This window comes from Taeniopygia guttata, chromosome 13, assembly GCF_048771995.1.
Source record: "Taeniopygia guttata chromosome 13, bTaeGut7.mat, whole genome shotgun sequence".
NCBI lineage: Eukaryota > Metazoa > Chordata > Aves > Passeriformes > Estrildidae > Taeniopygia > Taeniopygia guttata.
This window is the reverse complement of record NC_133038.1, coordinates 13,898,808-13,915,526: the sequence shown is the minus strand read 5'-3', so window position 1 is coordinate 13,915,526 and position 16,719 is coordinate 13,898,808. Positions and strand designations below refer to the sequence as shown.

Below are 16,719 nucleotides of genomic sequence, written 5' to 3'. Positions count from 1 at the left end.
CTGAATCCAGCATATATGCAAATGCACTTTCCACAGGATTATTGCAGAATTTTTTTTTTCCAGACAATAAAGGTAGGAAAGAACTGGATTAGGATTTCTTCTCAAATGGCCATCTGGATAATGGCTAGGGAACTAATGTGATATTCAGAGTCAGTTTTGAAATATTTTTACTCAGCTTCCAGGCTTCCAGTGGGTTTTGTTTTGTTGACTTTTGGTTGGTTTTTGTTGTTGTTGTTGTTTTTTTGGGGGGTTGTTAGTGTTTTTGTTTTTTTACCTGAATGTTGTCTGTGCTGTGCCTCTGCTTATTAGCAGGAGTTTGTAAAATACCAGAGCTCACTGTGGGTAATACACATCGACACAATAAGCATGTGCCATCATAGTGCAGGCAATAAGCTTGATTACAACTGAAAAAAAAAAAAAAAGAATTCTTGAAGAAAAGAAGAAAATAGTTCCAGAAAATACAATATGAATCATAGGTGAAAAAGGTTGCAAAATAGGGGTGTTGCTTAAGTTAGAATCTGAATGGTTACGATAGTTTGTGTTTAAAATAGGGAGAGTTTGGTGAACTGTGATACTAAAATTGCCTTAACCTGCTTTACCTCCATTTTGGAGGGGGATGTTTCATCAAACCTGATCAGGCACCTGGCAGGACTGACTGCAGTGCAGCTGGCTGGGCTGAAATGTCCCTCACTTGGAGCAGGACAGGGAGCAGCAGAAAATGGCTGGGAGAATGAAGCCATCAGCCAAACAAAAGTACACACAAGCCAAGCAAACCTGAGAAATGGCTTTGAGGGTCCTTACGAGTTGAATCCAAACAAGAAATGGGGCATCATGTGAAGATGCTCAACTGACTGAACAAAAGTGGAGGAAATGCCATGGAAGCACAGAGGCAGGCCATGAAAGCACACCTTGAAATGGTTTGTGTGTCTGACCTGGAAAGAGGGGGATCTTCTGGCCAAAGAGTTTGACTGAAGTCTCCTGTGATATCCAGGGCATCTCTAGGTATGTTCTCTTTAGATGAACCTTTTTGTACTGGAGGAATATCTGACACTACTGTGTCAGTATCTGTAAAAAACAGCAAAAAAAGGTAGGTGCAGATGAGTTTGGTATTGCACAGAGTATGAAGGCCGAGAGTTCAGAGAGAAAGCAATTCACTCCAGGGGTCAGGAGTGCTTATTCCTGTGCTCAGAACTGTGTTTTGGGGTACCTGCCTCTCTCTGGTGCTAAATGTTGTGTTACCAAAGTGTGTGTGCTCCAGCACTGCCAAGTGTATGGATTTGATTTACATGTGGATGAGCAAAGAAAGGCAGGGGTGTGCAGTCCAGGGAAGCAATTTTCCTGTGAAGTATTCTGGGGGAAAATGACCTCTCAATGCCTGAAAGGGCACAAACATCCACAGCCAGGCTGTATCTAGCAGGACAGAAAATGTGGGTAATAGCTCTTTATGTTGTACCCAAATATTATCCTTAGTTCTGTTAACAAGTGGTAGACAGAGTAAGCTTTTGTTTTTTCCTTTTTTTTCCTTACCAACACTTGTATGGAAAATAGAAATTTCTTTGAAAGGTTGTCTGGCTGGGTTTTGTGGCTGAACAAATCCAGACTATCCATTTTTATCAGTGTAATTATGCAAGAGTTGTGGGTTCTACATCCAAATGGGATTTCTCAGCTGTAGTTAAACCCCACGTTCAGTCAGGGGTGGTCTGTCTTGCACTGGAGCTGTTTCTGCACTGACAGCCTGGGATGTTTGCAGTAACCTGAGATTAGAGGTGCCCAGCTTAGTTATTGCAGATTCCTGCTTTTCTCCCCTGCCAAGCAGGGAGTCTGAATCCCTCATCACCCCTGTGCTCTTGGATGCCACAGTGCTGGTAACACCACAGTGATATTTCAGTAAACTCTGCATTTATAGAACAAATGTGTGCTGAAATACAAAAAAAACTAGTCTGAATGCAGGCAAGAAGATCCAAGAGTGTGTCTGTGTGTTGTTCTGTAAGAAACAGTTAGAGTCCCCCTTGGCTTAGTTGAGTAATGGTTAAATCATGATAGTAAATCTTATGTTCCTAAATTAAATACAAATTAAAAATGAATGTGTTGAAAATTTTGACTATTGACAGAGTCACAGTATCCAGGCTTTGGTTTTTTCCATACCTTAGTGTTTTCCTACTCTATCTGCTGTCTGCCTGGTTTTATTTGTTATAGCCTTTTTAGGGAACAATATCCCAAATTATGATGCATGAATTTTGCTTTCATTGGTTGGAAAAATAAAGGCCAAAAATCTTTCTTCAATTAATAAGATTTTCAGTGTTTTCTTTTAAAATTCTTTGACAGTCTTTCCCCCGACTCAGAGTAGATGAAAAATGGCCAATTTGTTAAGTGACTGCTGAGGAAGGAATTTCCCACACTCCAGCTCCAATTCGCTTTCATTTAAAAAAAGAAAAAACCCACACCAAAAAGCAGCTCACTCTCACACAATAACCTCCTTCCTAGTTCTTTTCCATCTATTAACTTTAAAACAATGTGGAATTACAAATGGATTCCATGAAGTAGTAAATGCATGTTTAAAAAGACAAAGCTGAGAGGAGGCAGACAGCTGAATGCTATAAAAAAGCTTCAAAGCTGTACCCACCATCACCAGGTTTCCTCACCATTCTTAAAATCAATATTTTCAATATTTGCTACCTGTAGTTAAATAACCAAACCAATAGTCATGCTGTGTATCAGTCCTGATGGCTTTAATTGTCAGCTGATGTCTTATTTTTCCTCTGCCCAACTGGTAATTTTAATCCTGAAGCTGAATTATAAACATGTAATCCCTCCAGGACAATCATGTACCCAAATCCAACCAGCTCTGAGGAGTCTGGGACTGGTTCACAACCTGCTTGGACTTTTGGTGGTCTACAGCTCCTCCTTACAGTTTTATAGGCTCTCCTTCCCTTCAAAAAGAAACATTCATAGGGACATCAAAAGAGAAGGATATGTATTAGATCAGTCACCCTGCTTCTTGCCCTTTTTGTGTTTTCCTGATCTCTGCCTTTTTGGCTGTAGCATGGTCTGTCCTCAGGTATTGATACAAACATTGTATTTTCTCAGTTTTGTGGTGTAGGAATGTAGGGCAAAATTCAGAGTTTTCCCTTCCATTCTTTTCTCCTGTTCATTTCTGTTACAGACCTCCTTCAGCCCATCACTGCTTTGCTCACAAACACAGAACCTCATCCCTCCAAAGGCATCCTGTCCTCAGCCTCGCTGCCCTCTGTGCCTCCACGTGAAGAGGGGTCCAAACATGTAAAGAGGAACAAATGGGCTGCACCAAACATGCCCTGAGTGCTTTGAATGCTTTGGTGCTTTGCCTGCTGGTTTATTTAGTTTTGTTGTTTGCTGTGACTTTTCCTCCTCCTTTCTGATTTTAGCAGAAGCAGAAATATGTAGCACTTACACAACACAAAAAAAAAAAAAAAAAAAAAACCAGGAAGTATATTCCTATTTGCCAAAGATCCTAAAAAGCCTCAACAATGCCCTCACCTCTTTGTTCTGAAACCTAAAAAAAATTAGTGGCTTCCACTACTGAAAATATGTCATTACTAAAATACAGAGAGTAACCCATGGCAGAGAGAGGGCAGGAGCAAGTGTTTTAAAATAGTTTGCTTCCCTGGGAAAAAGCTGCAAGCAGTTTGTATCACTGGGGAAAAAAATCTCTCTCAAAATAAATAGTAATAAAATAAAGCTAGGAACTATTTCTGGTTTGATGTGTTTGGAAGACAAGGCTGAGATCTGTTTTACCTTAGGGGACCTTGTGGTGTCCTGTGGTGGATGGTATCTGGGAGTTGTGCAGCTCTTCCCGAGCCAGCTCCGTGTTGGTGATTCTGGGCTCTTTTCCTGGGGTGTCCATTGTGGTGACTGTGTCTGGCCAAAGCCCAGCAGCCCTGCAGGCAAACAGCTCCAGGGGGAGCAGCTGTGTGGGGCTTGTGGCTGTCCCTCCCTGCTGGAGCCCTCCCATGCTGCTGCTGGGACACCCTGTGGCACCCCTGTGACACCCCTGTGACACCCCTGTGACACCCCTGTGACACCCCTGTGACACCCATGTGGCTCTGTCCCCTGGACAGGCTGAGGGGGATCATGGCACTGAAGCTGCTTTCTCCCCCTGAGTTTTTGCTATAGGGACAAGGAGGTTTGAGGTGGTGTTATTCCATGGGGATCTGGGCTGCCTAATAAATGCTGACGGCTTAAACAACTACTTAGCTATCAACTCCTTTTAAATTTTGGAACTTCAGCTTATTATTTCCTCAAGACAGAGAAAATTGTGGTCAGAGTTTAGTGTGTTTTCTTCCTTTTTATTTGAAGGAGTTCTGCCTTACATGGAAGATTCTGAGTTTTAGTTATTTGGCAGATGTGAACTGTACTCGCTTTCTGCATGAAACACAAAAAAGCACCCACATTTCCCAGTTGTGTAACTGGGAATGGAAGTGCTGGAAGACCTGGAAGGTTTGGGCTTTGTTCAAGAGCCTAAGCCCATTTCCAGCCCTGTTTTATGAAGAGAGAACCACATGCCATTGCTATCAGATTGGACTCTTATCTGGCCCTCCTGGGAGGAAGCAGCACAGCAGCTGGCAGTGCTGCAGCCTGTCTTCAGCCTCCGTGTGGGTGTCCTGCTGTGCTGGAGTGCTCAGCTCCAGGATCTCCTCTGGTCAAACTCCCCTCTCTAAAATGCAAAGTGTCATGTTTGTGGAATAAGATATACCAGAGAATTCCTCCTTGTTCATCAGGACGCAGCATGTCTGTAAGAAAATGGAATGTCAGCTACTGCTCTCCTTTAGGATGAGCAGAGTGAATTCCTCCACAGATGGGATCTGAGAGTCATTAAATCCATCCTGTCAAGAAACACAGTGGGAAGCAAGGAAATCAGTCAGCTCCTGAAGAACTGTGTGCTGTGGAAGGGACCCAGGCTGGAGCAGTTCTTGGAGAGCTGCAGCCTGAGGGAAGGAGCCACGTTGGAGGAGTCCATGAAGGACTGTATCCCATGGGAGTTCTGGAGCAGGGAACAGAGTCAGGAGGGAGTTCTTTCTGGAGCCAAAGCATTTTTAACAGGCTCCAGCCCCATTCCCTGCTCAGACCAGTAGGAATGCACAGCATGTCCAGGGTCCTCTCTGCCAGCCCAGGAGGAACATCTCAGATAATGTGTGGCATCTCAGTGTGTGGGTACCTGAACTGATCCTCAAGTGATTCCAAACAACTGGAAGACATCCGTATGAATAAACAGAGCTCAAAAACATGGGCTGTCCAGCAAAATGAAGATCTTTTCCAGACACTGTGGTTCTGAGGAATAGTCCTTTAGGCAGGTCACCTTGAAGGGGCACAGGAAATTGTCTGGTTCAGTTACTGTTTCACACACTGTTTTGTGTGGCATTTGGGATGTTGAATATGGTTTTTCATTCTTCAGCAGTGCATAGAACACATTCCTTCCTCAGGATTCTGAAACAGTGAAAGGATCATTATTTCCCATTACTTCCCTGCCCAGATCTGGTTTTACCCATTCTCCCTTTGCTGAACCTTAAGGTTAGGGAGAATTGCTCCTTGACTCTAAAAAACAAGCCACTGTGGGAATCAAACTTAAGGGTTCCCACTTAGCAGGTCAAAACCTGGTAAGTGAAAACTTGGGAGTTTTTAACAATTAAGACAGGATAAAAAGCATAAAGTCACTCTTTGTCTGCTAAGTATTTTGGGCAGAGTTTGTCAAGCAAGAGCAAACTTCAGTGATCATGCAGAATTTACTCTGCTACAGTGCATTTAATGTGATTTCTTTTATGTTTTTGTATCTAACACGAAAGCATTTGCTGCTGAAGGATTTTACAGAGTTCTCATTTCTTCCTTGCAAGTTGAAATAGTTTGGAAGTTAAAAATTCATTTTTTTTATTTTCTTAGATGAGCCTCAAATAATTTTCATCAAACATCCACAACATTCCTTACTGAATTACTTCCTTGGAGGAACACCCTGTCTGTTCCACCCAACCATTTCTAGGTTCAGTGTTCTGAAACTTCCAGTTGGCACTGACTTCCTTTTAATGACTGAACAGAGAGAAGGGGAAAACAAAACACAGCAAACATTTCTTCCAATACAATTTATTAGATATAAAATGAGTAATCTCCTATGAGAAAAACAGCACGGTGTTTTTTATTAGCAGCAAAAGACGAGTTCCATTCAGACTTACCTGGCAGAGTGCAGAATGTTGCAACACACTATTTAACCACTCACCCTGTGCAGCCTGGAAAAGTTTCCATGCTGTGGATGCAGGCCAGGCTTTCTCCATCCTTTCTTCATCATAAGCACGTTCCTTTTCTCAAGTAATATTGTGAAATTCTCAACAGCATATTTACTGCCAGTCCTGCAGGCCCTACCAGAGCTTCTCTTGCATTAAGGACAGGGATATTTTCTATGTTGTTTTGTCAGTATATTACAACAAAGTATCACCCAACTGACACATAGAACAAAAGAAAAATCATTGCACTCATTGGTTGCAAATTGGTGCTCTACATTGTCTTTTCAGAACTGCAGTTTCACTTAAAGATAAATAAGTAAAATATTTTTACTGCATCCAGCTTCTCTTTTACTGATTAGGGAGGAATAGTGTAGCTTGGATCCTGGTTTTAAAAGTCTAATGGGGCATGAAATAAATAGCTCTCATGACAGCACAGAACAGAAAAAAGATAGATGATTATTAAACTGTGTGTAAAAGTCATCTTTATTGCCCTATTGTTGTTTTGGCTTTGCTCTGAGACGTGGGGAAGGCTACAGAAAAGCCTAAGCGTGTTTCTTGGCAGCTCTTCATAAGCAATGAGCCCTGTGGAAAGCCCCATGAAAATCATGATTCCGTTGAAAAATAAGGCCAGGAAAATGTTGCAAGAGGCAAAAAAAAAAAAAAACAACAAAGCTGTATTTCTGTAAGACAATGTCAGTGAAGGTGACAAGAGAGGTGGTTTTGAAGGAGCAGAACACTTTGGCTATTGTTCAGGGATCTTTTTCTCTTTTTTCCCGTTTGTTGTTTTTTTTTTTTTTTTCCCATGAGTTAGCAGGAAAGGGAGAGCCACCTGTTAAAGTTCCACCTGTCATTATAACTTTGTTCTAATCTGAAAACTGCAATATTTTGTGGTATATCAGACTGCTCTCTTCATCTGTCCAGCATCTGCTTGCACGTTACCTATTCTCTTCAGCTTTCATTAAAGAGAATAAGAGTGCCTTGATGGAACAAAAGCATTATTTGGGATTAAAAGAGTTGTTTAACTGATTATAAAATAAATGTAGCTGTGGTTTTCCTGTCCGTTTTATAGAAGCACTTCAGAAACCATGTGTACCCAAACTGGAGCTGTGATTTGAGAACATGTAGGAGAAGGGAAAATGGGGAGGTTGGATGGTTTTCTGCACTTGGGAAAGCATTACACTGAAGTTCCCTCTTGTTTTAGCATGATAAAATATCCTCCACAAAGAGAACCAGTGCTGCTAGGAGCTGGCCTAAGATGAATGTCCGGTTTGTTTTTAAGTTCACATAACTATCCAGTGAGAAATTTGGACTAGACCTTTAATTGCTGCACAGAGAAGCAGCCCTGTGTCACTCCAAAAGAAAAAAAAAGGATCACATTTTTCCTCTGATACTGACATTAAAGCAACCAATTAATATTGAGCTCTCGGGTCTGAGGGCAGATTTTTTGGCCCAGATATTTTCTGAGTGAGTAAAATATGAGAAAGACATTATGTAGCTGGTGCCTTGGGTTTTGCTTTTCAAAAAGTGTTTTATTTCCCTGGCATGCTTTCTGCAGCATCTACTGAACATTGGTGGAGCCTGAAATAATGAAATAATGACCAAGAGGTATTTTCTTCCTGAGATGAGGCTGCTCTAGTTGCAAGGCGTTCCCAAGTGAGCTTCCTAATGAGTGATAGATGGGAAAAATAACAGGAAGGATCCTTAAATGTTCCAAGTTTTGCATGAAAAATATCATTTTTTTGGATGCTGTGTTTGGTACCTAGCCTAGAATTCTCCTACATTTTGATAGTGGTGTCTTCAGAATGACACAGTGAGTCATAATATTTGACATTTGGGGAGATTTTTACTGGATCTCTAAGCACTTGTCAAGACTGTTCTAAAGAATTCTTTAAGAAGAATTATGATTTCCTTTGAGAATTTTGATACTGTTCATATTTTTTAAGCCTGTTTGCTTCAAAACAAAACAAAAGAAAAAATAGAAACTTCAAAAGTATTGACCATTTTTAGTGAAAGGACAGTTGAAGGCATCTATCCACACTATCTTTAGTTATTAGATGGTCTTCCAAAATTATTTCTAGCTTTAGCTCATTTGAGCTCTTTTAATGTCACCAGCCAGTTAATTTTTTTGATGTTTATTTTCACATAAGATCCATAGCGCACGAGGGACGTGGGGAATATCAAGATGACAAACTGGCAGTTCTCCAAGCTTTCTAGCAAGGTCTGGCCTGCTCATGTTCGGGTCTGAGGGAGTGCCTTTGTTAGTTTTTGGGAGGGGTGGTGGCCTGTGGATTTGGGGATGGCAGCAAACAGACCTGTCCCAGTTCTGCCTCCTCAGAGTGTGTCAATAGCTGTCCCCAGTGCTCACAGCTATAAGAACTGAACATCTCTTGTTGCTTTTGAGGAGCAGCAAAGTGCAGTGGCCAGCCCCAAGGCCAGTGAATGATCTGTTCCTGGTCCTGATCCTGGTCCCCATGGATCTGCAGTGTTCGCTTTCTTTGGCACCTGCCCCTTTCCTGAGCTGGATAAATTCAGTATATTTGCACAGGGTTTGTCCAGGGCTGTGAAAAGACGTGGTGGCTTCCTGGGATTCCTTGGCTCCAGGTGGAATTGCTTGTGCTGTGAACAGTAAAGTGCAGGTTGCCATGCCAGACTCCCCTGGCAGTGCCAAGCCCAGCCCACCACAAAGGCAGGAGGGTGTGTATGGCCCACGAGGATGGGGCTTGTGCTGGCAGTGCCCCCTCCCATGGGTTGGATTCCTGCTCTCACTTACACTTGTCAGCTCTCAAAAGCAGATCTGGGACACGTCCCATGTTTGAAACACACAAAAACAATTGAGTAGTTCTGGAAAATGCATATTATACTTCCATTCTAACAGGAAGAGTCATGTCAAGAGCTGTGTATCTTGTACTGGAGGGAGGCTGGACAGGTGGGAGGAATAACCTGACAGAGCAGTAGCACCTGGGGGAGTTAACAAACCACTCCTATCAGCACCAGAGTCATCCTCAAAACTGTGCTCACAGCCAGCCCACCAGATCTCAGACCTGATACAAGATGGATGGTTCTGATTTGCATTTTCCATCTGAATTTTAATCTTTGTGGTTTGCTTGGCTTGTGTTTTCAAGTGTTTCTCTGTAACCACTAGAGTATAGAAACATGTAAGGATTTTTGAAAATGGCATTTCTCCCAGGACAGGTGGAGCTGCAGCTCTATGAAAACCTTCCAGAACAATGCCAGCCCACCAGTGCCTCCCACATTACCCTTTTTCCCCACCATTCCCATGGCCTGATGATGTGTACCATGTGTAGGCACAGAAAATACGTGTAACCTTGAAACCCTGCAGATGTGCTGCTCTGGTAGAGCTGCACAGGGGGCTTTGGGACTGTAGCTTTGGGGGGTTCCATGTTGAGATTACCTGACCTTTGCTTTTCCTGCAAGGCTTTGGGAGGTGTGGGATAGGTTTCTGTGTGATTCTGGGGAAGGCAAAGATCTCTGTGGTCTTTGGCTGGATCTCAAATCCTGGGGTACTGAAGTGTGACCTAATAATTTAGGACTCAGAGAAGGATTGTATTTAAATAAACTATCACAGTTTGAACATTCTACAGCTATTAATTATTAAAACTTATACAAATCCAGGGAGGTTCGTGGCATGTTATACACCATACCTAGAAACAGCTGAGCTGGGCTTACATGAGGTAGATTTTTTCTGAAAAGCCATCATCTCCTGTGAGCACAATAGAACTAGTACTTCTCTTATAAATAGTGAATGTTTTATAATTGCATGCAGTCCTAAAGCTGGTTCCTATTATGGAGAGTCACAGAGGTTTTGTGGGGAGGGTTTGTGGGTTGTTGTTCTTTCCCAGAATGATGTCCAATCAGCTTCTCTGGCAGTGTATTAACCATGCCTGAAATATGTGCCCGTGTGAAAATGTTATGGTCTAATGAGCAACTTCACTTTTGTGTCACTTTCTTGCTTTGAAATAAGAGGTTCTGGGTCAGGAAATGCCCATTTGAGCCCTCGTCTGTCTCCAAGTGCAGTTCATACGTCAGTGCTTTTTATACCAGGCCTTCAAATCCATGTGATAGAACAGTGTGGTCACTGCAAGTCAAAGGAGCTGATTTAATGAAGTCTCATGTGCCCTCAACAAGCAATTTTGTCACTTCCTGCTGAACTACTGAGCTGTCTCCACTTAGGGAGATTGGCCATCCCTGGACGGGATGTTCAGGATTGTTCAAACTGAGTTACAACTTTTTTGCTTTTCCTTTGCCTCAGGTGAACTGTGTGATGAGGTGATTAATCACTGTGTTCCTGATCTAAATCCCTGCCAGCATGAGTCCAAATGTGTTCCCCTGGACAAAGGAACCAGGTAAGAGTGTGTGTGTGTGTGTGTTGGTCTCTACACAGAGGGCACATTCATCCATTGCCTCGACTGGAGTTGTACTGGCAATGAGTGGGGAGCAAAATTCACCAAAATTAACACAAATAATGCAAGACTATAGACATTTCAGTCTGTGCCACATTTTAACTTTAATGCATCCATCCATACTTTTCTAGCTCTCTGTGGTTTACTAAAAATAATGGATGTACCCTCAGAGCAGAGGAATATTCTGGAATAGAGAGAATAGGAGCGTGGCAGTAGGAAAATTTATGGAACAGTCACTGCAAAGTACCTTATCCTACATCACAAACTAAGGACAGTTCCCTTATGTGGTCCTTAGGGCAGTAATAAATTCAAGCAGTGTAACAGGAGCCTGAACAGATCCAGAGCTGGATGGCTCCAGCTCAGGAGCCACCTTTTCCACTGGCCTTGCTTGGCCCATCTGGGGTTTGGTGATGTCTGTGTTTGCATTTTCCTGTTGGGAATGACATTGACTGTGTCACTGGGACAAGAGAAAGTCCTGCATGGCAGCAAAACACCCGGAGCTTTGGGCCTGGGGACTTCTGAGAGGTGCACAGTTCATGGCTTGTCTGAAGAGGGACTTCAAATTGCAGAGCGATTTAGCAAATAGAGACAGCTGTAAAGTCCAGCTCTGGGAAAACCTTCTCTGGAAAAGATCTCTGGAGACAAATCCAAGAGAGTTCAGTGCAGAGTGAGCTGCTCTCTGCACCTTCCCTGAGGCTGTTTTCACAGCCACAGTGCAGCCCTGGGTGCCCTGATTCCCTCCTGGGGTTCTGTCCTCTGCCCAGGAGAGAGATGGGAGCAGGCTTTGTTCTTCCTGGTAACTTCCAGCTGGGATCAGACTGTGTCCTGTGAGGCAACGTCAGAACAGTGTAAACTGACACACAGGACATTTCAGGAGAGTTTAAAGGAAATGAATCAAAATCTTAGAGAGGGTGGCTATCTCAAGGGCAGCTGATTCTCTGCTGGACAGGCAGTACAACACAAGCCTTTTGGGTGAAAAACCTTCAGACAGAAATGTTCCCAAATCTTGAAGAAGGTGAAGCTATGAAATTATTAGGATGGTTCCTGAACTGCTCTGTAGGCACTAGACAAGGAGGCGTGTGCCAGTGCATAAATAGTCCCTGATGTTCTTTCCAGGTTTCATTCCCAGTTAATCCATCATTTGGTTAATCCAGCACCTTTGGTTAATTCAGTAGCTACATCACGTTACAAGGCAAAGGCTTGTAACTCAAATTGCCTTCTTTTAGAGCATGAAGGGTGCAGACAGCTGTGGCCCTGAATGGTTTTCCCATTCTGGAAGCATTGTCATTCCTGCCACCCAAACAATTTGAGTAAACAGGATACTCTTTCTCACATGCTTTCTAGGAAAGTGTTCTTCACAGCAGGGCCACTAGCCCTTGAGGGGAGCTAAATAACTGCTTTTAAGTATTTTTCTGCTACTCTTTATTGTGTTATTCTTCCCACTATTCATAGAACACTACAGAAAAACCCATTATTTCTTTACTCCTTCTGTCCCATTTTCCTTTCTAGCAGCCAAACTTGAAAGGTGAAGGAGCCTTGAATGTAGACGTGTCCAAGCATTGCTATTTCTTTCACACTTTGGCAGCACCAAACCATTCAAAAATGAGCCCTCAGCAGCTGTGCAGTGATGTGTGGATGCTGCTGGGGCTCACTGCAAGCAGCAGCCCGTGCTCCTGTGCTGTAGCTGGTCCCTGAGCAGCTGATCTCCTGATGTGTTGGAATCTGTGGTATTGAGATTATTCTGAGATTTCAGAAAGTCCTTGAGCCCCGGCAGCCAAAGAAGCCATAATTGGTCTGTGCTGGTTTCAAGGTTGTTTATTCTGTTTATCTCTAACATGTTCTGCTGCCCTGCCGCAGCTCTGTCCTGCAGGGCAGCGTGTGGGGCTCTGCCCTCAGTGGGATGGTACAAACATTAAATACCACAAACTACCTGTGCTGGATTTACAATAACGTGCCAATATCTGTCACCTACATTGAACAGTGTGTCCCCAGCCCAAACCAACAGAAAAATGCCAACACCACAGTGAAACATGGAGGGCATGAAGAAGGAGAAAAAGGACAAGGCACACCCAATTTCCTCCATCTTGTCCCCTTTGGACCCCTAATCTAGAATCCTAAAATTTTACTTTTGCACCCGTGCCACACTTAATTATTACTTATATCAAACACTCAGAGCTTGTAATTCATCCTGTAAGATTGAAAACTCTTTTCCATGGACAGAGATCACAGACAGTGTCTCTGGAGGCTCTGCCCAGGGGGGTTCCTGACCCCTGCCAGGGTCCCAGACCTTCCAGGGCAGCCAGAGGGAAGCCCTGGATTCCCACACTGGTGGTGCAGGATAATGCCCCTGCAGGAGGGCTCTGGCTCCTGCCTGTCCTGTCTGCTTCAGAGGCAGGGAGTGTCAGGGGCAGGCTCTGAGCCCTGGGCATGTCACAGTCTGTCCTGCCCTCAGCTCTGCTCAGTCTGCAGCTCTGCAGAGGGAAAAAAAGATGACAAAGACAGGAAAAAAAAAAATAGGAAGCCAAGTTATTTATTGACGTGGGGAGGGAAATTCCATTCTGGCCCTGCGATAGAAGCCATGATTCATGGCTTTAGTACAACAGACACTGAGTGCATGCAGATGCAAATCCCCTCAGATAGGCCAACAATTTAAATACCACTGGACATGTTTTAGGCTCTCTGTGATACTGGGATTGTTGCCATCACTACAAGGCTGTAACAGAAAACAAGATTTCAACTGTAGAGGTGTCAGTCACTGGGAAATGAATATCTGATCATGTAAATTACTCTCTTACCAGGATCAGAATATGAAGGTTCCTTTGCCACCTTCTTTATTGCATCAGACTCTTTTACTGATTGACACTCAGTCCCGTGCTGGCACTGTGTGGGACTGTGGGATAAGGATGGAGTTACCATGCCACCGTTCCCTGATGGCACAGACCCTGAGTTTCTAGGAGGAGCTCAGATGAAGGACTCATGGAGCTGAATCTCTCACCTTCTAGACTTCAGGCAGGCATTTGCTGGTAGCTTCAGCTTAGATGTGACACACCAAGAGCTCAGAGAAGACTGATCCAAAAGGAATTCCATGCTTCTAAAGCCAAGCTTGGAAGTAAACTGGACTGTTTCGGTGTGTCTTTGGCTGCACAGACCTCTTTGCTTTTGGAGTTAAATTTGCAGGTGTCTTTCCTCCCTTCCAGCCTCCATATCTTTAGTATGCTGTTACTATATAGGAGAAGAGTAGCTTTCTGTATGCCAGAAAACAAAACAAAAAAACAGCCTTTAACACAATGAAATTACTTCCAAAAAATAACTTCAAGAAAGGAGCATGTTTTTCCATTCACTGTATTGATGTTGGAGCATGATATAAATATACTTTATTATTCTAAAGCTTGGAATTATTACCTGACAGCTTAAAATGCTGATTTAATGCAGCCCCGCAGAGAAAAGTGGTGGTTCTGTCATTACTGAGATAGCCAATACACATCATAAAATTGATGCATGGCAGCCCTGAATAAGGAACTGCACATTGTTCATTATTACATCACTTTATATTAGGACTGCAGGGATCAATAAAAAACAACAGGATTAAATGCTGCCAGTTCCCCTCACAAAGTCTTTTGATTGACACTATTTCCTTGCAGGTGTGTCTGCAATGCTGCCAGAAAACATTGCCCATTTCTTAGGGTTTGGGGCAGGAAAGCTTCTTGGTTTTTGCTCTTTGCTCTGATTTGTCATCTCCATTATGTTAATCACAGTATTCCCTGAGGCACCAAGGTGTAAAATAGCAATATCACACGTGCAGAGCTGGGACAGGGACCCTCCTGTGGCTGCCAAGGCTGGTGGTGGGGGCTGTCCTGCAGGAAGGGTGGAGATTCTGCATGCACCTACCCCTGCTCATCAACAGCTGAGCTGAACAGGCTGTGCCCCATCTCCTCCAGTCAAGCCGTGCTCTGAAAGGGAGACTGGAGCTCACATTCTCTGTGCCTGAGCAGGGTGGCTGTGTCACCCTGCAGCCACTGGCACTCACGGGACACAGTTCTGCCCTGCAGTGTCACCCAGCTCAGCCTGGGAGCAGTGTGCTGTCACTGGGAACAGCAGCAGCACAAAGATGCTGCCTGGGAAGTGCAAGTGTTTCTTCCTCATCACTCCTGTGTGTCCAGTTCCTCGGAACAGGTTTCCCACAAGGTGCTCCTCCTGCATTTACCCACCAGGATGCTGGCAGGGAGGAGGAGGAGTAGGCCAGCTGAAGAGATTGATGGAGCTGCAGTCTCTCTCTCCTGATGCCCCATCCTCAGCTTTATAATGTCTCTCCTCTTCCAGCTCTCGGTAATTAGCACGTTGGGTCCAACCGCAGGCTCTAGCAAGAGCACAAACCTCTCTTTTAGTGCTGAAATTCTCTGCAACTCTTCCCCTGATTTGGTTGAAGTGGTATGCCTTTTGTTTTCCAGATGCACAACATCCAGCTGGGAGGACTAAAATGTGTTTTATGGACTAAACAGTGTTCATGACTAAATATTGTCTACAGTTAGATTCAAGAAAAGACTGCTCAGCAATCCCAAAAGATCTGATCCAAGTCAGAGACTTCAGGCTGCATTGTCTATTGTCAGGTTATAAACTTCTGCAAGACTTATAAATAGAATTGCTGATTCAGCCTTCATACAGCAAACTTGAGAATTGTATAAAATAAAACCAGCAGACAAAGTCTGCAGGTTTGGGTACATCCCACTGTGCTCCATCCCACGGTGTCACCCCACAGCAGAAGGTGCAGTGTCACCGTGGCAAAGGACACGCTGCAAAGACAACTTTCCATTGTAGCAGCAGCATTTAGCCTTGCCAATGAGTGGAAAGCAGGTGGTGGTCTCAAAACTTGATCTTTCTCTCTGAATTTGCTGAGGTTTATAGCTTGTTTACAGATTGCTTCCATTTGGAAGGTGAAGCCTTCATGCTCCATGAAGCTGCACAGAGCCAAGCTCAGACACCCAGCAGTGTGCAGGCATTGACAAAATCATACTCTGGGGCATCAGAGGTACTGCCCTTGCAGAATATTGCCCCTTGAGTCTGTGAGGTTAGGGAGGGGATTGTCATCTTTAGCACAGCTGGGAGTCTGCAGGGTGAGCACCCTTCCCACAGACTCAGCTGGGGAGAAGCTGTAGGATGGTGGTGTTTTGCTCGACTGGAATTTCAGCAGATTGCAGAACCTCAAATGCAGCCAGCTAGGAGGGACCTGAGCCTTTCTGACCGCAGGAACTGTGCTTGATGCTGCCAGGAATAACTGCACACATCTCCCCACCCCAAATCCAGCAAGTGCTGGGCTGCCTGTATGAGCTGCCGGCGTGGATGCTAAAGGAGCCACTAACAGGGATGTTCCTGCCTTTCAGATGCGAGTGCCTGCCGGGCTACAGCGGCAAACACTGTGAGGTGGACGATGACGACTGCGTGGGCCACAAGTGCCGGCACGGAGCCGCCTGCGTGGACGCGGTCAATGGCTACACCTGCGTGTGCCCGCAGGGCTTCAGGTACGGCAGCGCTGCCCTCCGGGGCCCTGCCACCCTCATCTGCCTCTGACAGCACTGATCTGACACCCTCATCTGCCTCTGACAGCACTGATCTGACATCCTCATCCTCCTGTAACCCAGCACTGATCTGATACCCTCATCTGCCTCTAACCCAGCACTGATCTGATATCCCCATCCTCCTCTAACCCAGCACTGATCTGACACCCTCATCTGCCTCTAAGCCAGCACTGATCTGACATCCTCATCCTCCTCTAGCCCAGCACTGATCTGACATCCTCATCCTCCTTTAACCCAGCACTGATCTGATACCCTCATCTGCCTCTGACAGAACTGATCTGATATCCCCATCCTCCTCTAGCCCAGCACCGATCTGATATCCTCATCCTCCTCTAACCCAGCACTGATCTGACATCCTCATCCTCCTCTAGCCCAGCACTGCTCTGATATCCTCATCCTCCTCTAGCCCAGCACTGCTCTGATATCCTCATCCTCCTCTAGCCCAGCACCAATCTGATATCCACATCCTCCTCTAAC

At 44.5% G+C, this 16,719-nt stretch overlaps 1 protein-coding gene across 4 annotated transcripts in view; it reads left to right on the top strand.

Annotated features, from left to right (window-relative positions):
* SLIT3 (slit guidance ligand 3) overlaps positions 1–16,719 on the top strand; it is a 473,826-nt gene that overhangs the window by 423,704 nt on the left and 33,403 nt on the right. For all 4 annotated transcript variants that reach the window (XM_030284150.4, XM_030284149.4, XM_002189997.7 and 1 more), the window contains 2 exons: positions 10,519–10,612; positions 16,048–16,185. In XM_030284150.4, the coding sequence (XP_030140010.4) occupies positions 10,519–10,612; positions 16,048–16,185 (232 nt within the window). The remainder of the gene's footprint in view (positions 1–10,518; positions 10,613–16,047; positions 16,186–16,719) is intronic.